The sequence below is a fragment of the Muntiacus reevesi genome, chromosome 15 (genome assembly GCF_963930625.1).
Source record: "Muntiacus reevesi chromosome 15, mMunRee1.1, whole genome shotgun sequence".
NCBI classification, from domain to species: domain Eukaryota; kingdom Metazoa; phylum Chordata; class Mammalia; order Artiodactyla; family Cervidae; genus Muntiacus; species Muntiacus reevesi.
In genome coordinates this window covers 46,491,727-46,517,408 of record NC_089263.1, presented here as the reverse complement: position 1 = coordinate 46,517,408, position 25,682 = coordinate 46,491,727, and the positions used below count along the sequence as shown (strand labels likewise).

Sequence of the window (25,682 nt, the reverse complement as noted above, 5' to 3'; positions counted from 1 at the left end):
ACAAAATGAAAGAGTAACTGATTTTTGGAAAAGAAATAGATCATTCTGTGGTGACAGGATAAAGGAGATCTTAAGCAAGTATCCAGTGTGACTGACTGAAGAGATTTATACAAGACTAACTATGAAAGGCGTGAGAACCTGGAGCCTTTCAAGGTATGTACTAAGCAGAGATATAGGGTATTTCAAACAGTTTATTTCAAAAAGTTTAATCTTTGCTACTACATTCATTTCCAGATGACTCAGTCTCATAGTTTTAAACCTTATCTCAATTCTGATGACTCCCAGACCTGCTTCCTAAATTTCAGTCTAATAGGGCTTCCCTGATAGCACAGTTGGTAAAGAATCTGCCTGCAATTCAGGAGACTCAGGTTCGATTCCTGGGTCAAGAAGATCTGCTGGAGAAGAGATAGGCTACCCACTCAAGTATTCCTGGGCTTCCCTTGTGGCTCAACTGTAAAGAATCCACCTGCAGTGTGGGAGACCTGGGTCTGGTAAAGAATCTGCCTACAATGCGGGAGACCTGGGTTCAATCCCTGGGTTGGGAAGATCCCTTGGAGAAGAGAAAGGCTACCGACTCCAGTATTCTGGCCTGCAGAATTCCATAGACTATAGAGTCCATGGGGTCGCAAATATCTGGACATGACTGAGTGACTTTGACTTTCATAGTCACCTGAACCTGGACAGTTTTGCTCTGCTTGGATGTCAAGCTGGGATCACAAACTTAGCATGTACAGAGCTTAACGCCTAACAAAGTGAAGTCACTCAGTTGTGTCCAACTCTTTGTGACCCCATGGACTGTAGCCCGCCAGGCTCCTCTGTCATGGGATTCTCCAGCCAAGGATACTGGAATGGGTTGCTATTTCCTTCTCCAGGGGATCTTCCCAACCCAGGGATCGAACCTGGGTCTCCTCCATTGCAGGCAGACGCTTTATCCTCTGAGCCACAAGGGAAGCCCAACCCACTACCAAACCTGCTCCTCTCAGAGGCACCTGTATCTCAGTTAATAGTAACTCCATTCTTCAGCTGCTCAGGCCAAAAGAACTTCAAATAATCCTTGACTGACCATTTCCCCTCATGTTTCACATCCAACCCACCAGAAAATTCTATTGGTTCTACTTCAACTACATCCCAAACCAGAATACCTCTCACAACTCCCACTGCTATCACTGATGTCTGAGCCTCTACGATCTCTCACTGAGATGTGTGTCAAAGCTCCTATCTGATCTCCCTGCTTCCTCTTTCTTTTCAATTATAGCTGCCAGAATGATTCTATTAACAAAAAGGATCATGTCACTTGTTAACTTCAAAATCTTCCCAAGGCTAAACATTTCATTCAGAGAAAAAAAAAACACACTCCTAATTGTGTCCTACAAGGCCCCACTCAACCTGTATTTTTCCACTTTATACCTATCTTCCTAATATATACCTTTGATTTCTATTAATATTACCCATCTTCCAGCTCACTCTACTCTTCCCTAATATTCAAACATGCCAGACATGCTTGCATCTGAAGATCTTTGCACTTGCTGCTCCCTTTGCTTGGAAACCTCTTTTCCTCAGATATTTGCTGCTTTTTCCACTCATTTTCTTCAAATCTTTACTGAAATGCCACCTTTACAGAAGGGCCTTCCTAGGACCTTATCCAAAATGTCAACCTTTCACCCTCAATACTCCCTATTTCCCCACTTCATTTATTTTTTTCTCCTTTTCAGTGATCACCATCTAAGACATTATGCATTTTGCTCCTTTGTCATTGCACGACCTCACTGGAATATAAGCCACCAGAGTCATAAGTTTTTGTTTGGTTATTGACTGCTGTAAGATTATTATACCCTTCGCAGCTACACTTCCTTGGTACATAATAAGCACTCAATAAATATTTGGCAAATGAATGAAAGAACATGGCAATGCTGTACAAAATACATAATTATACCATATTCATAAGAATACCATATTCTTAAAAACATTCCAGTTCAGTTGCTCAGTTGTTGCAAGGCTTCTGGGGAGTACAAAGACTAAAAAGACAGCAGTGGGACATAATTAACTATAATCCAAAATAGACATTCAAAACTTTTATGTGAGAATTATAGGGGAAAAAAAGTGGTACAAGGGACTCAAGAGAAAAACTCTATCAGTAGGGGACAAGTGCAGTAACCTAGGTATCAGCTGATTAGGCCCTATATTGGTTAGAGTACAATAAAAATGGAATGGGTCATATGTGACAATGATCATAATAAAAGAAACAGTTGGTAGGATTTGGTGACTAGTTGAATTCAGAAAGAAACAGCAAATCACTGCTAAATGTCAAACTTAGGTATTGACAAAAAGAGCAGTGCTATTTTTTTTTTTTAAGAGAAAAGAGGAGGATTAAAGTGGCAGGAAAAATGTTAAGTCCAATATTAGATATGTTTGAGGTGATACCAGATCACATAAGAGAAAATTTCAGGACAGTTCTAGATTCAGAACTATGACTTCAGGTTAAGAATGCAGTTGACCCTTAAACAACACGGAGTTACGGGTACCAATCCTCTATCCAGTCAAAAACCCATCTACTTTATAGTCAGCCCTCGGTATCTGTAGTTTTGTACCTGCAGATTCAACCAGTCACAAATTGTGTATTATTATTAAAAAACTCAACATAAGTGTGAATCCACACAGTTCAAACACATATTGTTCAAGTGGCAACTATAAAGACTTAGGAGTTACTTTCTCACAAAGACATCGGTGAACTGAAAAAAGTGAGATTTCTAAGCAAAAGACTAAAGGGAAAAACCATGAGAAATAGGTACCTACAGGGCAGGAGAAGGAAGAGGTGCACCTGAACATAACAAAGAAAAAAAAGAATGAAAACAAGGACACCTCAAAAAAAAAAAAATATATATATATATATATATAAATTTTTCCAGGCTTTAAAAAAATAATCAAGCTACCATTCACTTTACATTTAGCAATTTTGTAAATATGTTCATTCAAGTACTCAAGATATCAGATGAAATCAAAGCAATATTTCAGTTGAATCGACTTAGAATTGTCAGACTGGTAAAATTAGGCATTTTCCTGGTAAACTCTGAAACAAAAAACAGCTTATGTACTTCTGCACATTTCACGGACTGGAGTGCAGGTGTAAGATCAAGAATATGATACAAGTCTGTCACCCAGGACACCACCTAATGGCAAACTGCTCAGCCTCCCTTATAAATGTAACTTCACCCTGATCTGGCCCAGCTCCATACATATATGTAGTATTCAATATATATTCATTTATAATAATAGTAAGCAAAACAGGTAAACAGATACAAAAATAGGTAAACTTAAAATAATTAGTTCAGGGTAGGGACAGGAAATAAGGAATTTTTTTAATCGGTATAGAGTTTTAGTTTCGAAAAATAAAAAAGTTCTGCAGATGGATGGTGGTTAACAGTCACACAACAATGTAGATATACTTAAGGCCACTGAACTCTAAGCTTAATGACAAACTTTTGTTATGTATCAGTTCACTTCAGTCATGTCTGACTCTGCCAACCCATGAACTGCAGCACACCAGGCCTCCCTGTCCATCAACTCCCAGAGTTTACACAAACTCATATGCATTGAGTCAGTGATGCCATCCAACCATCTCATCCTCTGTTGTCCTCTTCTACTCCTGCCCTCAATCTTTCCCAGCATCAGGTCTTTTCAAATGAGTCAGCTCTTCGCATCAGGTGGCCAAAGTATTGGAGTTTCAGCTTCAATATCAGTCCTTCCAATGAACACCTAGGATCGATCTCCTTCAGGATGGACTGGTTGGATATCCTTACAGTCCAAGCAACTCTCAAGAGTCTTCTCCAACACCACAGATCAAAAGCATCAATTCTTTGGTGCTGAGCTTTCTTTATAGTCCAATTCTTATACCCTTACATGACTGCTGGAAAAACCACAGCCTTGACTAGACGGACTTTGTTGACAAAGTAATGTCTCTGCTTTTTAATGTTGTCTAGGTTGATCATATGGAAAAGGCAATGGCAACCCACTCTAGTACTCTTGCATGGAAAATCCCATGGACAGAGGAACCTGGTAGGCTGCAGTCCATGGGGTCACTAGGAGTCAGACACAACTGAGCGACTTCACTTTCACTTTTAACTTTCATGCATTGGAGAAGGAAATGGCAACCCACTCCAGTGTGCTTGACTGGAGAATCCTAGGGACGGGGGAGCCTGGTGGGTTGCCGTCTATGGGGTCGCACAGTGTCGGATATGACTGAGGCGACTTAGCAGCAGCAGCAGGTTGGTCATAACTTTACTTCCAAGGAGTAAGCATCTTTTAATTTCATGGCGGCAGTCACCATCTGCAGTGACTGTGGAGCCCAAAAAATAAAGTCAGCCACTGTTTCCACTGTTTCCCCATCTATTTGCCTCGAAGTGATGGAACCAGATGCCATGATCTTAACTTTTCTGAATGTTGAGCTTTAAGCCAACGTTTTCACTCTCCTCTTTCACTTTCATCAAGAGGCTCTTTAGTTCTTCACATTCTGCCATAAGAGTGGTGTCATCTGCATATCTGAGGTTATTGATATTTCTCCCAGCAATCTTGCTTCCAGCTTGTGCTTCATCCAGCCCAGTATTTCCATGATGTACTCTGCATATAAGTAAAATAAGCAGGGTGACAATTTACAGCCTTGACGTACTCCATTTCCTATTTGGAACCAGTCTGTTGTTCCAAATTCAGACTGAAATTGAAGAAAGTGGAGAAAACCTAATCAAACCTATGATCTAAATCAAATCCCCTATGACTATACAGTGGAAGTGAGAAAGAGATTTAAGGGACTAGATATGATAGACAGAGTACCTGATGAACTATGGATAGAGGGTCGTGACACTGTACAGGAGACAGGGATTAAGACCATCCACAAGAAAAAGAAATGCAGAAAAGCAAAATGGCTGTCTGAGGAGGCCTTACAAATAGCTGTGAAAAGAAGAGAAGCAAAAAGCAAAGGAGAAAAGGAAAGATAGACCCATTTGAATGCAGAGTTCCAAAGAATAGCAAGGAGAGATAAGAAAGCCTTCCTCAGTGATCAATGCAAAGAAATAGAGGAAAACAATAGAATGGGAAAGGCTAGAGATCTCCTCAAGAAAATTAGAGATACCAAGGGAACATTTCATGCAAAGATGGGTTCAATAAAGGACAGAAATGGTATGACCAAAGAGAAGCAGAAGATGTTAAGAAGAGGTGGCAAGAATACACAGAAGACCTGTACAAAAAAAGATTTTCACACACAAAAAAAAAGAAAAAAAAGATCTTCACGACCCAGATAATCACGATGGTGTGATCACTCACCTAGAGCCAGACATCCTGGAATGTGAAGTCAAGTGGGCCTTAGGAAGCATCACTATAAACAAAGCTAGTGGAGGTGACCGAATTCCAGTTGACCTATTTCAATTCCTAAAGATGATGCAGTGAAAGTGCTGCACTCAACATGCCAGCAAATTTGGAAAACTCAGCAGTGGCCACAGGACTGGAAAAGGTCAGTTTTCATTCCAATCCCAAAGAAAGGCAATGCCAAAGAATGCTCACGCTACTGCACAATTGCACTCATCTCACACGCTAGTAAAGTAATGCTCAAAATTCTCCAAGTCAGGCTTCAGCAATAAGTGAACCATGAACTTCTAGATGTTCAAGCTGGTTTTAGAAAAGGCAGAGGAACCAGAGATCAAATTGCTAACATCTGCTGGATCATCCAAAAAGCAAGAGAGTTCCAGAAAAACATCTACTTCTGCTTTACTGACTATGCCAAAGCCTTTGACTGTGTGGATCACAATAAACTGTGGAAAATTCTTAAAGAGATGGGAATAGAGACCACCTGATCCGCCTCTTGAGAAACCTGTATGCAAGTCAGGAAGCAACAGTTAGAACTGGACATGGAACAACAGATGGTTCCAAATAGGAAAAGAGGTACATTACTTAATTTATACGTAGAGCACATCATAAGAAACACTGGGCTGGAGGAAGCACAAGCTAGAATCAAGATTGCCTGGAGAAATATCAATAACCTCAGATATGCAGATGACACCACCCTTATGGCAGAAAGTGAAGAACTAAAGAGCCTCTTGATGAAAGTGAAAGAGGAGAGTGAAAAAGTTGGCTTAAAGCTCAACATTCAGAAAACCAAGACCATGACATCTGGTCCCATCACTTCGAGGCAAATAGATGGAGAAACAGTGGAAACAGTGGCTGACTTTATTTTTCTGAGCTCCAAAATCACTGCATGTGGTGACTGCAGCCATGAAATTAAAAGACGCTTACTCCTTGCAAGAAAATTATGACCAACATAGACAGCATATTGAAAAGCAGAGACATTACTTTGTCAACAAAGGTCTGTCTAATCAAGGTTATGGTTTTTCCATTGGTCATGTATGGATGTGAGAGTTGGACTATAAAGAAAACTGAGTGCCAAAGAACTGATGCTTTTGAACTGGGGTGTTGGAGAAGATTCTTGAGAGTCCCTTGGACTGCAAGGAGATCAAACCAGTCCATCCTAAAGGAGATCAGACCTAGGTGTTCTCTGGTAGAACTGATGTTGAAGCTGAAACTCCAATACTTTGGCCACCTGATGCGAAGAGCTGACTCATTTGAAAAGACCCTGATGCTGGGAAAGACTGAGGGCTGGAGGAGAAGGGGACAACAGAGGATGAGATGGTTGGATGGCATCACCGACTCAGTGGACATGATTTGGGGTAAACTCTGGGAGTTGGTGCACCAGGGGGGCTGGCATACTGCAGTTCATGGGGTCACACAGATTGACACAACTGAGCAACTGAACTGAACTGTTATTCCATGTCCAGTTCTAACTGTTGCTTCCTGATCGGCATACAGGTTTCTCAGGAGGCAGGTCAGGTGGTCTGGTATTCCCAACTCTTCAAGAATTTTCCACAGTTTATTGTGATCCACACAGTCAAAGGCTTTGGCATAGTCAATAAAGCAGAAGTAGATGTTTTTCTGGAACTCTCTTGCTTTTTGGATGATCCAGCAGATGTTGGCAAATTGATCTCTGGTTCCTCTGCCTTTCCAAAACCAGTTTGAAAAAAAAAAAAAACCAGTTTGAACATTGGAAGTTCACGGTTCACTTATTGCTGAAGCCTGACTTGGAGAATTTTGAGCATTACTTTACTAGCGTGTGAGATGAGTGCAATTGTGCAGTAGCGTGAGCATTCTTTGGCATTGCCTTTCTTTGGGATTGGAATGAAAACTGACCTTTTCCAGTCCTGTGGCCACTGCTGAGTTTTCCAAATTTGCTGGCATATTGAGTGCAGCACTTTCACCGCATCATCTTTTAAGAATTGAAATAGCTCAACTGGAATTCCATCACCTCCACTAGCTTTGTTCGTAGTGATCTTTCCTAAAGCCCACTTGACTTCACATTCCAGGATGTCTGGCTCTAGGTGAGTGATCACACCATCGTGATTATCTGGGTCGTGAAGATCTTTTTTGTACAGGTCTTCTGTGTATTTTGCCACCTCTTCTTAACATCTTCTGCTTCTGTTAGTTAAGTTGCTCAGTCGTGTCCGACTCTTTGCGACCCCATGGACTGTAGCCCACCAGGCTCCTCCATTCATGGGATTCTCCTGGCAAGAATGCTGGAGTGGACTGCCATTTCCTTCTCCAGGGGATCTTCCCGACCCATGGATTGAACGCCGGTCTCCCGCATTGCAGACAGATGCTTTAACCTCTGAGCTTCCAGGGAAGCCCTGCTTCTGTTAGGTCATACCATTTCTGTCCTTTATTGAACCCATCTTTGCATGAAATGTTCCCTTGGTATCTCTAATTTTCTTGAGGAGATCTCTAGCCTTTCCCATTCTATTGTTTTCCTCTATTTCTTTGCATTGATCACTGAGGAAGGCTTTCTTATCTCTCCTTGCTATTCTTTGGAACTCTGCATTCAAATGGGTCTATCTTTCCTTTTCTCCTTTGCTTTTTGCTTCTCTTCTTTTCACAGCTATTTGTAAGGCCTCCTCAGACAGCCATTTTGCTTTTCTGCATTTCTTTTTCTTGTGGATGGTCTTAATCCCTGTCTTCTGTACAATGTCACGAACCTCCGTCCATAGTTCATCAGACACTCTATCAGATCTAGTCCCTTATATCTATTTCTCACTTCCACTGTATAGTTATAAGGGATTTGACTTAGGTCATACCTGAATGGTCTAGTGGTTGTCCCCACTTTCTTCAATTTAAGTCTGAATCTGTTATGTATATTTTACTACGAGAAAAAAAAAAAAAAACTAATTCAGCTCATATATGTACTATAAGCTAAATGCTAATTCTCCAGAAGGAATGATTATATCAGTATTCTTTTTAATCCCATGTCTCTGAATTCCTATCACTGTAATTCAGTAACAAGGAAGAAAAGCTGTGATCCAAGATAAAATTGACAAAGGAAAATAGAGAACAAGATTAAAACAAGTTTTTTAAATTGAAAATAATTTTTATCAGATTGGACCTAGAAGATCACGATGGTGGACAGAGTAGGAAGATCCCAAGCTCATCTTCTCCAACGTACACACACATAGAACTACATATAGAATAACTATCTCTGAAAATGACTTAAAGACTAGCAGAATACATTTTCTACAACTAAAGATATAAAAGAAAATGGGTAGGAGGGGCACAGAACCCACATCCTAGTGCAGCAACCGACAACCAGGACTGGTATCACAACTGCAGACATTAACCCTGGAGAGTAAGGCAACTGAACCCCTTGTCACGCTCCCTAGTCTGGGGCACTAGAACTGGGAAGACAAACCTTCACAAAGATGGACTTACAGAGTATTATGCTAAGTGAAATAAGTCAGAGAAATCACAAATACCAAGTAATTTAATTTATATATGGACTCTACAAAACAAGACAAAGGAAAACAAGAGAGAAACAGAGTCAGAGAAACAGGTAACAAACTGGTGGACACCAGAGGGGAGCTGGGTGGGGGCTGGGTAAAATAGGTAAAGGGGATTCAGAAGTAAAAAACCTCCAGGTATAAAACAAATGAGTAATCAAGATGTAATGTTCAACACAAGCAACACAGCTGATAATAACTGCAATAAATATGTGTGGTGATATTTGGTTAAAAAACTTACAGTTGTAATCAATTCATAATCCATGTGTGTTAGTCACGCAGTCATGTGTGACTCTTTGCGATCCCAAGGACTGCAGCCTGCCAGGTTACTCTGTCCTTGGAATTTTCCAGGCAAGAATGCTGGAATGGGTTGATATTCCCTTCTCCAAGGGATCTTCCCCACCCAGGGATCAAACCTGGGTCTCCTGCATTGCAGGCAGATTCTTTACTGTCTGAGCTACTGGGGAAGCCCATAATGTATATAAATGTCAAAGCATTGTTTTCACTTAAAACTAAGATAATATTGCATGTCAACTATACTTCAAGTAAAAAATAAAATAAAAACTTTAAAAGAGTCAACCCTAATTACAAAAGTAGGAAAAGATAAAATGAAACAGTCAGTGTTGAAATTAAGGAGTAAATCAAATACATACTTGCAAATTTGGAGGAAATCCTGGAATTCCTGACAAAGGAACTGTGTGGTAAAGGACAGAAGGATCTTTCCATATCTCAATCCTGAGAAGCAAGAGCTGAAGGGAAAGTCAAGGTAGAACAGGAGAAAAAATAGATGATTTTAACTAAGACTTTTAATAGTTTGGCAAACAGAAACTACAGACTACTGTGGTAGGTGGCTATAAGCAGGTTCAGAACATATAGGGAAATATACATAGTATGGAGAGTAGATTTTTTTCAATGATATTTTCACCTTGATGTTTACTGTGTTCACTCAAAAGTAAAGGTGGCAAGCAACTTTCATGACAGGAAGATTACCAACTGAAAGGGCTATCACACTCCTCCAGTGCTGTGTAACCTTCAAGCCATCTTCATGATAATCCTGAAATATAATCAGAGCAGATTCAAGTAAGATGCTAAGGCTTCTCTTCAGATGCAGCAATTTCCACCAAAATAAGTACAAATTCCCTTACTACAGCTGTGAGTTCCAAACTTACCACCTTAAGGATTTTGTGTGATTAAAACTATAAACTAGTCTCACATATTCTGCTAGGACTCTTATCTCCCTCGTCACCGCAGATCATATTATTCATAGCACAACTCTCCTTGATTTGTAATCCAAAATCCCATTACTCCTGCTGGAAATGCCACAGTGCTTTACAAACATCCGAATCCCAGTCACCGTTCAAAAAGAGATCTCATTTCCTTTGTGAAATCCTCTTCTAATCTCTTCACTGCTAAATATTCATAATCTTTGCAGTCTAAATTAGTGCTTCTTGTAAATTCCTGGCAGTCCACAGCACTTTCACTGCCATGACCTGGGTTCAGTCCCTGGTGGGGAAACTAAGATCCCAGAAGATGCCTAAAATAAATAAGTGCTTCTTTTCTTTTTCTCTAGGGGCTACTCTCTAGTTGCAGTACACTAGCATAGGCTCTAGGCACAGGCTTCAGCAGTGGCAGCATATGACTCAATAGTTGTGACTCATGGGCTTAGCTGCTCTGCCGCATGTGTGACCTTCCAGGACCAGGGACTGAAACAGTCTCCTACATTGGCAGATGGATTCTTTACCACCGAGCCACTAAGGAAGTCCCAAGAAATACTTCTTGAACAATCTATGGTAAAATGCCATTTAAAAAATTTTTCTACTTTGTGGACCAAGCCTTTTATAAAATGAAATTTAAATGATTACCAGAATTTTTTAAACATGTAAAATAAAAAACAAATTTTATTATAAATTTGACAGGCATATAATTTCTCTGTCAAATTCCTAGAAAAGTTTCTAAAGATTACTCTTAATTTCTACACTTATATTTCAGCACAGTGGTAATAGTTCACACACTGGTATCAGTCTGCACTTTGGGTTTTTTCATTTTGTTTTTAAATTTTTATTTTATATTGGAGCATAGTTGATTAACAATGTTGTGTTAGTTGCAGGTGTTTAGCAAGGTGATTCAGTTATTCTGCTCAACATTCTGCAATAACCTAAATGGGAAATGAATTTATAGAATGCACTTTGAACAGCATGTGTCTAAAGAACTCAGGGTTTAAAAATTGAAATCATTCCAGTCATCTTTTCTGACCACAGTGCAGTAAGATTAGATCTCAAGTACAGGAAAAAAACTATTAAAAATTCAAACATATGGAGGCTAAATAACACGCTTCTGAATAACCAACAAATCATAGAAGAAATCAAAATATGCATAGAAACGAATGAAAATGAGAACACAACAACCCAAAACCTATGTGACACTGTAAAAGCAGTGCTAAGGGGAAGGTTCATAGCATTACAGGCTTACCTCAATAAACAAGAAAAATGCCAAATAAATAACCTAACTCTACACCTAAAGCAACTAGAGAAGGAAGAAATGAAGAACCCCAGGGTAAGTAGAAGGAAAGAAATCTTAAAAATTAGGGCAGAAATAAATGCAAAAGAAACTAAAGAGACCATAGCAAAAATCAACAAGGCTAAAAGCTGGTTTTTTCAAAAAAATAAACAAAATTGACAAACCGTTAGCAAGACTCATTAAGAAACAAAGGGAGAAGAACCAAATTAACAAAATTAGAAACGAAAATGGAGAGATCACAACAGACAACACTGAAATACAAAGGATCATAAGAGACTACTACCAGCAGCTCTATGCCAATAAAATGGACAACTTGGAAGAAACAGACAAATTCTTAGAAAAGTATACCTTTCCAAAACTGAACCAGAAAGAAAATAGAAGATCTTAACAGACCCATCACAAGCACGGAAATCGAAACTGTAATCAGAAATCTTCCAGCAAACAAAAGCCCAGGACCAGATAGCTTCACAGCTGAATTCTACCAAAAATTTAGAGAAGAGCTAACACCTATCTTACTCAAACTCTTCCAGAAAATTGCAGAAGAAGGTAAACTTCCAAACTCATTCTATGAGGCCACCATCACCCTAATTCCAAAACCAGACAAAGATGTCACAAAAAAAGAAAACTACAGGCCAATATCACTGATGAACATAGATGCAAAAATCCTTAACAAAATTCTAGCAAACAGAATCCAACAACATATTAAAAAAATCATACATCATGACCAAGTGGGCTTCATCCCAGGAATGCAAGGATTTTTTAATATCCGCAAATCAATCAATGTAATACACCACATTAACAAATTGAAAGATAAAAACCATATGATTATCTCAATAGATGCAGAAAAAGCCTTTGACAAAATTCAACATCCATTTATGATTAAAACTCTCCAGAAAGCAGGAACAGAAGGAACATACCTCAACATAATAAAAGCTATATATGACAAATCCACAGCAAACATTATCCTCAATGGTGAAAAATTGAAAGCATTTCCCCTAAAATCAGGAACAAGACAAGGGTGCCCACTCTCACCACTACTATTCAACATAGTTTTGGAAGTTTTGGCCACAGCAATCAGAGCAGAATAAGAAGTAAAAGGAATCCAGATAGGAAAAGAAGAAGTGAAACTCTCACTGTTTGCAGATGACATGATCCTCTACATAGAAAACCCTAAAGACTCTACCAGAAAATTACTACAGCAAATCAACAAATATAGCAAAGTTGCAGGATATAAAATTAACACACAGAAATCCCTTGCATTCCTATATACTAACAATGAGAAAACAGAAAGAGAAATTAAGGAAACAATACCATTCACCATTGCAACAAAAAGAATAAAATACTTAGGAGTACATCTACCTAAAGAAACAAAAGACCTATACACAGAAAACTATAAAACACTAATGAAAGAAATCAAAGAGGACACAAACAGATGGAGAAATATACCGTGTTCATGGATTGGAAGAATCAATACTGTCAAAATGACTATACTACCCAAAGCAATCTATAGATTCAATGCAATCCCTATCAAGCTACCAATGGTATTTTTCAGAGAACTAGAACAAATAATTTCACAATTTGTATGGAAATACAAAAAACCTCGAATAGACAAAGTAATCTTGAGAAAGAAGAACGGAACTGGAGAAATCAACCTGCCTGACTTCAGGCTCTACTACAAAGCCACAGTCATCAAGACAGTATGGTACTGGCACAAAGACAGAAATATAGATCAATGGAACAGAATAGAAAGCCCAGAGATAAATCCACGAACCTATGGACACCTTATCTTCGACAAAGGAGGCAAGGATATACAATGGAAAAAAGACAACCTCTTTAACAAGTGGTGCTGGGAAAACTGGTCAACCACTTGTGAAAGAATGAAACTAGAATACCTTCTAACACCATACCCAAAAATAAACTCAAAATGGATTAAAGATCTAAATGTAAGACCAGAAACTATAAAACTCCTAGAGGAGAACATAGGCAAAACACTCTCCAACATAAATCTTAGCAAGATCCTCTATGACCCACCTCCCAGAATATTGGAAATAAAAGCAAAAAAAAAAACAAATGGGACCTAATGAAGCTTAAAAGCTTTTGCACAACAAAGGAAACTATAAGCAAGGTGAAAAGACAGCCCTCAGATTGGGAGAAAATAATAGCAAATGAAGAAACAGACAAAGGTTTAATCTCAAAAATATACAAGCAACTCCTGCAGCTCAATTCCAGAAAAGTAAATGACCCAATCAAAAAATGGGCCAAAGAACTAAACAGACATTTCTCCAAAGAAGACATACAGATGGCTAACAAACACATGAAAAGACGCTCAACATCACTCATTATCAGAGAAATGCAAATCAAAACTACAACGAGGTACCGTTACACGCCAGTCAGGATGGCTGCTATCCAAAAGTCTACAAGCAATAAATGCTGGAGAGGGTGTGGAGAAAAGGAAACCCTCTTACACTGTTGGTGGGAATGCAAACTAGTACAGCCGCTATGGAGAACAGTATGGAGATTTCTTAAAAAACTGGAAATAGAACTGCCATATGTAACCCAGCAATCCCACTTCTGGGCATACACACCGAGGAAACCAGATCTGAAAGAGACACGTGCACCCCAATGTTCATCGCAGCACTGTTTTTGATAGCCAGGACATGGACGCAACCTAGATGCCCATCAGCAGACGAATGGATAAGGAAGCTGTGGTACATATACACCATGGAATATTACTCAGCCATTAAAAAGAATTCGTTTGAATCAGTTCTAATGAGATGGATGAAACTGGAGCCCATTATACAGCGTGAAATAAGCCAGGAAGATAAAGACCAATACAGTATACTAACACATATATATGGAATTTAGAAAGATGGTAACGATAATCCTATATGCAAAACAGAAAAAGAGACACAGAAGTACAGAACAGACTTTTGGACTCTGTGGGAGAAGGTAGGGTGGGATGTTTCGAGAGAACAGCATCGAAACATGTATATTATCTAGGGTGAAACAGATCACCAGCCAAGGTTGGCTGCATGAGACAAGTGCTCAGGCCTGGTGCACTGGGAAGACCCAGAGGGTTTGGGTTGAGAGGGAGGTAGGAGGGGGGATCGGGATGGGGAATACATGTAAATCCATGGTTGATTCATGTCAACGTATGATAAAAACCACTACAATATTGTAAAGTAATTAGCCTCCAACTAATAAAAATAAATGGAAAAAAAAGAACCCAGGGTTTAAATTAATGAATATTCACTTATTTGAAAAAACCTGAAACTTGAATTCAGCATTTGTTTAAGCTGAACTCAGATATGAAAGGGACAGTAACTCTGGAAAGTAGACACTACATGTATGTACAAAGACACAGATGCAAGAAATGACATGGCATGTTGCTGACACAATGAACAGTATAGTTCTTACTTGAGGGGCATGTACTGTGAGAGAGGGAACTAAAAGCCAGGTAGGGTTTACAGAGGGAAAGATAAGCGAAGAAAAAGCCCCAAATACTTCTAAAGGAGTACCATGACACAATCAGTGTCTTTGAAAAAGTATTCTGGGAGTGGACAGGCTGAGGAGGGACTTTACACTTACAGTGTTATATATTATACCTTTTTCCATGTCCTCCAGAGCCTGGAAAAGCGCTCAGATGATGGATGTAAAGCATCTTCATTAAGTAGCAGGTGTTAAAAAAATACTTTAAATTCTGTTAGATGTACTAGTTGAAAATTCTATATTTACTACATATGACATCTAAAATTTAAAATAAAAAACAACTTACAGATACTTCATCTGTATAACAGTAAAGAAAACTCAGCTTGGAAAGATCCTTGATCATTGGCCAGCAAGAGATTTCAACAAATTTCTGAAAAACAATAACAGACAGGAGTGTATTAACAAATTAAACAGAACGACGACAATAGGAGGAAGCTGCAACTAAGATGAAAGCCGACCTGCCCCCTGGAACCCCAGACGGAGTCTAGGCTCAGGGATACCCGAGGAGCTATCTCAAAGGGTTATTAAAGAAGGGACTAGCTAAGGACAGAGACAAGAAGATCTGAATATAGAAAAACTGTACCCAGTCAAATACTCCACATCTACCTTCTTCTTCCACCTCTAACCACAAAGCATACGTGGAAGCCTAATATTTATCCCTAACCAAAAATGACAAGGGGTAACTGTCCTTTGTGGCAAAGATGGTCAACCATCAACCTAAAAGATGGAGTTATCTCTAAGACGGAACTGCTTAGCCAAACAATCCACCCCTTCTCAGACCCCTCTTGTATCTAGGTACTACCATATGACTAGTTTTAGCCAATGGAATGAAACAGAAATAATGGGTCATTTCCCTGCCAGGCAATGAAGGGTCTTCTCTTTTCTCTCCTTCCCTTCCTCTAGGAGACAGAGAACCACAAAGAATTTTAAGGATAACAGAATCACAAAAGAAATTCAGTACACTAAATCACAGGAAGGAAAGTTGCCTGCTGAGAAGACCCTCACTGGACGACTAAAGAAGCAAAAAAATAAAATGCTTTTTTGTTAAGCCATTGAATTTTCAGGTTTACTGATTTCAGCAAACAGCATCCTTACTAACAATAGTCACTTTTTAAAAAAGGAAATAAAAAAAGGAGGAAGGGAAAAACATCAACAGAAAAATTAAGCTTCGGTTTTAGCGACCCAGAGGCAGGCCTTCCTCTTTGTGGCATTTGGAATATCAGCAGCCTGACAGTCAGCTTTCTATCCACCCACACTAAAGGAAAGCCTGGCAGCTGGCATGTTCCATCACACATGCATATTAAGACGAAGAACTAGGTCACTGGAATGGGAGGGACATGAATGATTATGACCAAGAGGTCAGATGTGGTAGACTGGATTATTCTTGTAGTACCTTATCCTATGCGGCCAATAGCAACTAGCACATGCTTTCAACTTTCAACAAATTTCTTTGTCCAAAATTGCAACTTCATTAGTTAAACTGCCTTCCATGATACCACAGACAACAGTTTTATCAAAAGTTTTGCTACTACATAACACAATTCACCATTTTCCCAGCCTCCTATAGTGGTTTCCTTGCTAACCACCAACCAGTTTCAAAGCCAATGGTATGTAATTGAAGTTTCTGTTATAGCTGCACCCCACTCCAAGGTACCCATTTTTAAATTAATTTTGCCATCCTTATCAGGCAAAACAAGCAAACACAAAATCTCGATAACATACAAAAATAAGCATATATTTCTCACTTAGAGAAATAAATTATTTAAGTCAAATAGGGCAGTTCTGTTTCAGGCTGTAGATCAAGTTGACATCTTTTCCATGTGTTTCTATCTAGGGCTCTACAGTGGCCAGCAGATGCCTGGGACCTGTTTTATTAGGCAAAGATTGGAAACTCCCAGAGGGGCAAGTGGAAACATTTAATAGCTTATAAGGCCTAGGCTCAGAACTGGTGCATTGTCACTTCTTCACAAGTTCTTCTGGTCAAGAAGTAAATATCTGCTGAACAGTTACCTGATCTGTCACAATTCACTCTCTTGCACACAAAAGATTGTGACTGCTATGCAGTAAAAGGTGATTAATAAGAACCAAGACATTAAACAAAGATTCAGTTTTGCCATCTGGTACAACATGGAGGGAATCTGAAGGTATTATGCCAAATGAACAAGTCAGACAGAAAAAGACAAATACTGTATGATTTCACTCACATGTGGAATATTTTTAAAAATAAACAAAATACACACACACACACACACACACACACGGATACAGAGAACAGACTGGTGGTTACCAGAGGGGAAAGGGAGTGGGGAGAAAACAAAATGGATAAAGAGGGTGTATGGTGATGGATGGAAACTAGACTTCTTTGGTGGTGAGCACTTTGCTGTGCATAAAGTTGCCAAATTATTATGTTGTACACATATTATAAACCAATATTAAAACATATTATAATGTTATAAGTCAATGTTACCTCAATAAATATATATGTAACTATATGTGTGTATACAACATACACACACAAGCAAAAAAAACTTAAAATTATAATTAACTACCAAACACTGGTAGAAATTAGGGGAGGGAAAAGGAAGTACCTGAACTAAATCTTCATCTTTCATAAAGTGGAGGAAATAGATGGTGTTTAATCAACCAAGGAGTGTAGGTAAGAGCATATAAAGTTTCCTAACGAACAAACAATAAATTAGTTCAAATGTCTGTTTCTGGGGGTAGGCCTAACAACTAGTGGCAAAGAATAGAAACTGTTGCTTTACATCAAAAGTATTGTTGTACTACATTTTTTTGTTGACATGTTCACGTATTACTCTAAGAAAAAAAGTAATAAATTTCTACTAGAAATTTCTTACTTAAAGCCTAGATTTTAGAGATGACAGAATATTCCTATATATAAACTGAATACCATGGAAAAAACTGTGTACATGAAAGGAAACTTATACTTTCATTGTGGTACAAAAGTATGAGTCTCCCCTTTGTATTCAGTATAAGTGCAGAAGTAATTCACATTCCTAGAGAATGCAGTTAGGAACTAACAAATTTTAATATTTAGAAATTAACTTAACATCACTTTCACCATAAAAAATTCTTAATATGGAAAAATTTATTTATAAAACTTAAGACTTAAGTGATCTGCTGTTACTCACAATATAGAGAATTGATATGAATACTAGCCACCAAAAAATATATGTACAACAAAAGGAAGAGAGAAAACAAACACTAATAGATTATTTAAACAATAATTAACCCAAACTACAAATAAAACACAGGTCATTCAGGTCAACAATTCTTTCCAACCATGGCAGACATCACAAATCAAACATGGCACTCTGCCCAGTAACACAAGGGAACAATCTCAAATTCCAAAATCCATCTCAATACAGTATTCCTCACCCTCCAAAACTGATCAGAGTTGGCAAATCAAGTGAAACTTCTTTACCCTAGAACAAAGCAACACTCCAATTAAAGTTTACGACATGAAAATATTTACTTCATTTCGCCTTTTCAGCACTTAAAAGGCTTAACAGATTTTTCCAGAAGTTACATATTACATTCTGTGATGAGAATCTTGCCATAATTGAACATTAAGAATGTACTTCTTCATGGTGGAGTCTCGTAGCTACTCAACTAATATAACCTGGAAGTCTGATGGATATTCAAGCAGTAAGGAAAGGCAGAAAGACTGTCCAAACACTTTTCAACAACTATTTAAAAGATCTGTTGACAGCTTAGACCAATTTTGTTCAATATAGAGTTCCAGGAATCTCTGGATCAAAGGTTATTACTGAGCCATGGTATCGAGCAGATGAGCGGATAGATGCTGGCCCACATCCTGTTCTGAACAAAGTTCTTTCCTCTCTTCACCCAAATCCCCACATCCATCTGTCTAAAGCACTCCGCACATTATTCCATCCTCCTAAATTCAGCTAATTGGACTAGGGCAGGACACTTCACCTTAAAGCAAGCCAATCAAGAGGAATACGATCAACTTTTTTGTGGCATATCTTCCAAAATAACCCAATGAGATCTTCACATGAATTTCAACTGGAGACAAAGAACAAACTTGCAAATGAAAGCAGATACTTGAACTAGAAGACCATGTAAACTAGTGAGGGCTAGCAGCTGGGCCCTATGCAAAAGGTAACAGCAAAGGAAGCCTGCTGAAAAGGTCTCTCCTTTTCAATGGAACAACTAAGCTTCCCTTGTAGCTCAGCTGGTAAAGAATCCACCCACAATGTGGGAGACCTGAATTCGATTCCCCGGGTTGGGAAGATCCCCTAGAGAAGGGAAAGGCTGTCCACTCCAGTATTCTGGCCGGGAGAATTGCATGGACTGTACAGTCTCCATGGGGTAGCAAAGAGTCATGACTGAGCAATTTTCACTTCCACTTCCATGGAACAATTAATTACTGTTTTTAGTTCCACATCTAGTTCCGGTAAGGCTCAGGTGTGTTCTAATGTATGCATATGGATGTCCTCAAAACTCCCTAAAGTACCTCTAAAAAAAGAAAATGAAAAAAAAAAAAAAAAATCCCCTCATTACATAAACTAGTTAAGAAACTAAAGGAACCCAATTAAAATGCCTACTTAGAGACAGCACCCTTGGAGTAACTGTGAGATACTGCCCATACACAATATAAGCTGTACAACTGGAACCAAGATAACTAAAATCAGTCAATTACTGATCTTGACTAGAAGTCAAGGAACCTATTGGTTCTATAAACTTGCATTAAAGATAGCAACATGCGGTTTTTAATTACAAAAGGTACCTATAGAAACATTCAATCTCTTGAATTAAAAGCAAGAAAATAGTAATGCTATAAAAATAAGACATTCAAGTTAAACCTCTTTTTCTTTTTTCTTTAAACTCTGAAAGGAATGAATGAACACACACGTATATATATAATAGTTCTAGAAGTGGAACTGAAAACACAGGAACTAGCTAGCAGGCCCTGCTCTTGGAACACAAAGTGGCTCCAGCCACACATATGAAAGTTCTTTGATTAAAAAGTTGTAATCCAGCATCATGCTGGATTTCTGGTTTTGTTTGAATCTGGTTATGTTTGCCCTACAGAATATTTTTAATCTGAAAGCTGAAAATCAAGACATTTCATCTTTTAAAAAGTTAGAATTTTAGTTTCTCCTGAAAAATGAGTAAACCTGGAAACACAGAGCCCAGTTTCCCATTGGGAAAAGTATCCTCTGGGAAGCCACAGTCCTCCCCACTACCTATTATGTTGCTGAGAACCCAATTCTTCCCTTGTTGCTCCTGACTCCTTTAGGAAGGGCTGTACTTAAGTCATTCAGTCATGTCAGACTCTTTGCTACAGAGGAGCCCACCAGGCTCCTCTGTTCATGGGGATTCCCCGGGCAAGAATACTGGAGTGGGTCGCCATGCCCTCCTTCAGGGAATCTTCCCAACCCAGGGATCAAACCCAGGTCTCCCGAATTGCAGGTGGATTCTTTACCATCTGAGCCACCAGGGAAGCCCCAAAACACTGGCATGGGTAGCCTATCCCTTCCCCAGGGGAATCTTCCTGACCCATGAATAGAACTGGGGTTTCCCGAACTGCAGGAGGATATGAGCCTTTAGGATATGAGCTATCAATCTCTCCATTGATACAGATCTTCCAGTTCACAAACTTGCATAACCAATTTGTGAGTGGCTTGGTTAAGATCAGTTCTGACATCAACAACATGGTGCAACTATTAACAGAGGAAAAAAAAAAGACTTGGTCTTTTGTCCTGCATCCAGCATACCAGGGCAGACTTTTCCTACCCTAAAGACAAGTGTCCTTCAGTTCTTCGTTTCTTTTTCCTGTAATATGACCTCTCTAGGAACCATTCCAATCCCTCAGACAAGGGTGGAGAGGAAGAATCAAATTCTCAGTTCTAATCTCCCAGGCGGCTCCTGTGCCTCTACATACTTATGGATGTAGCTAATAGATAACTGGAAGGAAATTACATCATCTCTACCAGCCAGCAGTGTCTGAAACTCATACCTTGCTCAGGAAAAAAAAAATTATTTCAAAAAATTTTTGAATTTAACCAACTTGCATATTTACTGGTAGCCTTGAACATCTTTTCATAATGTAATTAAAATAAAATTTGTGTCACAGGTTTTTTTCTGTATTCAAATTTCAAATGATTCACTAAAGTTATATTTTTATAACTACTGTTTGGCAATGCAGAGAAAGTTAGAGGAAAAATAGATTTAATATCCTAATAACCAAATTGGAAAAAGCATTAACTTTAGCATGTTAGAAAAGGAAGAACATAAGAATATTGAATGTTTTTCTCCAAAAAAATCACATTAACAAGAATTAAGGTAACTCTACAGAAGAATCAATCATAATAAACATAACAAGAGAAACAGGACAAACACCTGACCATCAGCAGGCACACATATCACCCCACCAGGGTACATATCCATCTTGATGTTATACTCTTATCCATTATTCGTTGCCTGGGTTTCAAATCCAAATGAGCATGGGTAGTTGCTATAGTGACAATATGCCACTTTTGGAACCAGAAGCTTAGTACTACTGAGTACTTATGGTCTTCATAACGTCAGTACTTCCTCCCACACTTTGAATTATACATCCAACATTACACATTCCAACATTAAAACTTCACAAAATGTGATTTCATTCTGTCCTTTAAAGAAGTCAATTTTGTTACTTTCTCAAAAATAGTTTCCCCTAAAATAATTTATAGTTTATGTAGTATAGTAAATGTCAAGAGAAACAACCTAAGTCATTTAACATGTTAAGAATATACATACTCAATACATGCTTAATGGATTAATATTAAAGATTCTGGCTTAATAAAATAAATTGTATGCCATTATTGAAATGTAGTTTTTTAAAGAATTTTTTAAAGATGTGGACCAGTCTTTATTGAACATGTTATAATATTGTCTCTTTTTATTTAATGTTTTGGTTTTTTGGCCACAAGGCATGTGGTGCTATCCAACCAGCACCCCTTGCACTGGACTACCAGGGAAGTCCCTGAAATATACTGTTTTTAAATCGTAACTGAGCATGATTATATCTTATTAATTCATGTCTTAGCTTAATGTTATTAATAACAGTATTCCTACCATCCTTCATTTAATACGAAAATTAAATGATTCTCATATTAAATGAAACTAAAAATTCAAAAGCAACACTAAGAAGCAGCATTTTATTTTATAGCAGACTGATAAAGAGGTCCTTCTTGACTTATAATGGGGTTATGTTCCAATAAATCCATCATAAATCGAAAATACCATAAGTCAAGAGCAATTTAATATATCTAACCTACCAAATATCACAGCTTAGCCTAGGCTACCTTAAACATGCTTAGAACACTTAAATTTAGTTGGCTAATCATCTAACACAAGCCTATTTTATAACGAAGTGTTTACTATCTCATGTGACTTATTGTACATTGTTCTAAAAATGAAAAACATAAATTTTTTAGTGTATTGGGTTGTTTACCCTCAATATTGTGATGCAACTGGGATATGTGGCTCACTGCCACTGTCTAGCATCATGAGAGAGTATCATACCATGTATTACTAGCCTGGGAAAAATCAAACTTAGGTTTCCACTGAATGCACATCACGGTTTCACACCATTGTGAAATTAAAAAATCATAAGCAGAACCACCTACTTTGGAGACTATCTGTATTTTTATTTCCTTTAGAAACGAGTCCTAATAATTAAAGACTAATTATTAGTGGTATCTAAGGCAGGTATCCGCCTGCCAATGCCAAAGATGCAGGTTTAATCCTGGGTCAGGAAGATACCTTGGAGGAAAACCCATTCCAGTATTCTTGCCTGAGGAATCTCATAGATAGAGGAGTCTGCTGGGCTATAGGCCATGGAGAAGCAAAACAGTCAAACAAAACTTAGCGACTAAACAACAACAACAAGGAGAGGGTAGTTTGTTGCTAGTACAACACTAAGAATAAGGAAAAATATCATTCTCAAATCAATCAGAGAATATCTCCAGACCATCAAAGAGTCAGAGACTGGCAACCCTCATACATTGCTGTTAGGACTGGAAAATGACAGAGTCACTATAAAAACAGCTTGTAAGTTTCTCCAAAAGTTATACAGAGAACTATCATACAACCTATCATTTTCACTTCTAGGTATCTACTCAAGAGAAACAAGACCATATGTCCACAAAAGACGTGCCAATGAAGAGTTATAGAAATGGTATTCAAAATAGCCAAAAACTAGAAACCTAAATGTTCATCAGAGAATCCCCTGGTGGTCCAATGGTTAGGATTTGGTGCTTTCACTACCAGTGCTGGGATTCAATCCCTAATCACAGAACTAACAGTGACCACAAATAAACAAACAAATAATGTTAATCAACTGGTAAATGAGTAAACCATAAATAAATGAAATTCTATTCAGCAATAATAAAAAGAATTAATTAAGGACCCAAGATCAAAAACATTATGCTAAGTCAAAGAAGACAGACATAAGAGATCATACACTGTATAAATCCATTCATATCAAATGTTCAGAAAAGTCAAATTTACACAAAAGGAAAGTACATTCATGGTTGCCCGGAGGTAGAAGTGGGGAGGTAGAAGTGGAGGTAAATGGGCATGTGGAATCTTATTAAAGAGATGAAAATGTTCTAAAATCTATTTATAGTGTTGGTTGTAACACTTGATAATATAAATTATTAATGTGCATACTTGAAATAAATGAATTATATATGAAAAACATATCTCAATAAAATAGGGTGTTTTCTTTTTTAAAGTCAGAAAACATTAGAGCTGCAGGGAGCCTTGCCAGAACTTAGACAAATGAAGAAAGGGAGGCCCCAAAGGGTTAAACAACTTGTTTAAATGTTACTCAGCTAGATCCTGACAAAAGTAGAAAAGACCAAAATCCAGTCTCAGCCTCCTACTAAAAATAAAATGCCACGGAATTGTTTAAAATTACAATAATAGTTACATAGTTTTCTTTGTGAGGAGTTCTAGAAGTATCAAAATTTGAGAACCTAAAAGAATGTTTAAAACATAAAAATCCTAAGAACGTGATGTTCAGAAAAATAAAATAAAAGCTAGAAAAACTCATTTGTCACTCTTTGAGGCCATATAACTTTCAAAATTGGTAATAAAAGAAAAAGAACTAAGCATTTTTTCTGACTTTCCAATAAAAGCTATATTTCAGGGTAATGAAATGCTGCCAGTTTATGACAGAAAGCTTCTCCAATACAGAAGAATGCAAATTAATGAATGTAGATGGAATGAAAAAATTACAAATTATCATTTTGAAGTCCATAATAAAATTATGATTCAGGCAAGAATTATCAATTATTATTAAGGCCATTAAGTGAATGGCTGAAGGAAAGCAGGACAGAAAACATCACACCTCACAGATCACTTTGTTTTACGGAGATGTCACCAACCTAATCAAGCCGTTAGCATTAAATGTCCAGGTTTACTAGAACTTCAGGTACTAGAGTAATAAACTAAACACCAAGACAAAGTAGTCAAACAATCACAGAAGGGAAGATATTCTCTTGGTCAATATGCCTCCTCTTTAGCTAATCAGAGAAACCAAAAAAAAAGTAGGGGTGACTAATCTAGATTGAGATTTTGAAATATAAACAAAAACAAGTGTGGTCTTCAATTGGATCCTGGTTTGGACAAGATGGCTATAAAGAATATTTGAGAGATAACTAGACAAATTTGAAGATAACAAAAGTTACCTTAAGTGTGATAACACTATTTTTGTTATATACGATTATGTTTTCAGAAACACATATTGTACTACTTACAAGTGGAAGATTCATATACCCATGGTCCACTTCAAAATATTTCAATGAATTTAAAAAATAAAAAATTTAAATCCAAGTCTCAACTTCCTAATTCATTGCTGTTTCCATTACTGCCCATTAATTCATTCATAAAATTATTATAAGAAGAATTACATAGAAAAATCTCTTGCAGACAAGAGGTTCAGAGATGTGATCTACCACGAAGGAAAGCATTTTTTGTTGTTGTTGTTTTGTCGTTGTTTTTACAGCGACGGAAAGGAAGACAGATAACTCAGAGGTAACAACTCAGTATCACAGACAAGACACCAAAAGGCATCAAAGCATCACGAATGGGGAATTTTGCCCTCAAAGAGCTAAAAATATCCTGTAGAACAGTTTCGTGAAGTTAATTACAAGAAAACCACGCTGTTTCGAGATCACAGCTAAGGCTCTGAAGCGGCAGCCTCACTAATGCAATCCTCAATTGTTACATAAAATTAACTATTCCCTTCTGACTTCACTGCCCGGTACAACCAGTTTACTACTTTCCAAGATGTGGTGAAGTTAACGGAAACTCTTTCGAAAATCCCTCTCTCAAAGCGAGGGGAGACAAGCTAAAGAAAACCTTTACCGTAACCACCAGCTTCTTTACTTCTAGGGCCTCAAAACAGGGAACGCCAGGGAAGACGCCGATTATCAACCCGCAGATCTAACTCATTTGCCTTGTTTTCTCCTCTCCCTCTAAATCCGAAGGGTGGCGCTGTCCTCATTCCTTCCCCACACACCAGGTGTGCGCGCAGGTCCACTTCGAGGTCCGACCGAGGGGTGGCGCCGTCCACTGACCACCTCGGTCCGGCCTCTCCGCCGCCCCGGCCCGCGCGGCTCCTCTCCCTAACCCAGCCCCTCCGAGTGAGCCCGCGAAAGCGCCCGCTCCCCTTCTCAGGGGCTCTCTCTCAGAAACTCTCCACAACACTCGGGGCAGGCGGGACGGCTAGGAAAGACACAAGCCAGCACTCTGGCTCTGAGCCCTCAGCCCAGA

General features: G+C 38.4%; 1 protein-coding gene across 1 annotated transcript in view; it reads right to left on the bottom strand.

The window, feature by feature from the left end:
- Positions 1-1,663: 1,663 nt before the first annotated feature.
- LOC136146974 (uncharacterized) overlaps positions 1,664-25,682 on the bottom strand; it is a 24,602-nt gene continuing 583 nt past the window's right edge. The window contains exons 3-6 of the mRNA XM_065906067.1: positions 15,154-15,237; positions 9,852-9,915; positions 9,515-9,596; positions 1,664-4,614 (exon numbers count right to left, since the gene is read on the bottom strand). Of these exons, the coding sequence (XP_065762139.1) occupies positions 4,422-4,614; positions 9,515-9,596; positions 9,852-9,915; positions 15,154-15,237 (423 nt within the window). The 3' untranslated portion in view covers positions 1,664-4,421. The remainder of the gene's footprint in view (positions 4,615-9,514; positions 9,597-9,851; positions 9,916-15,153; positions 15,238-25,682) is intronic.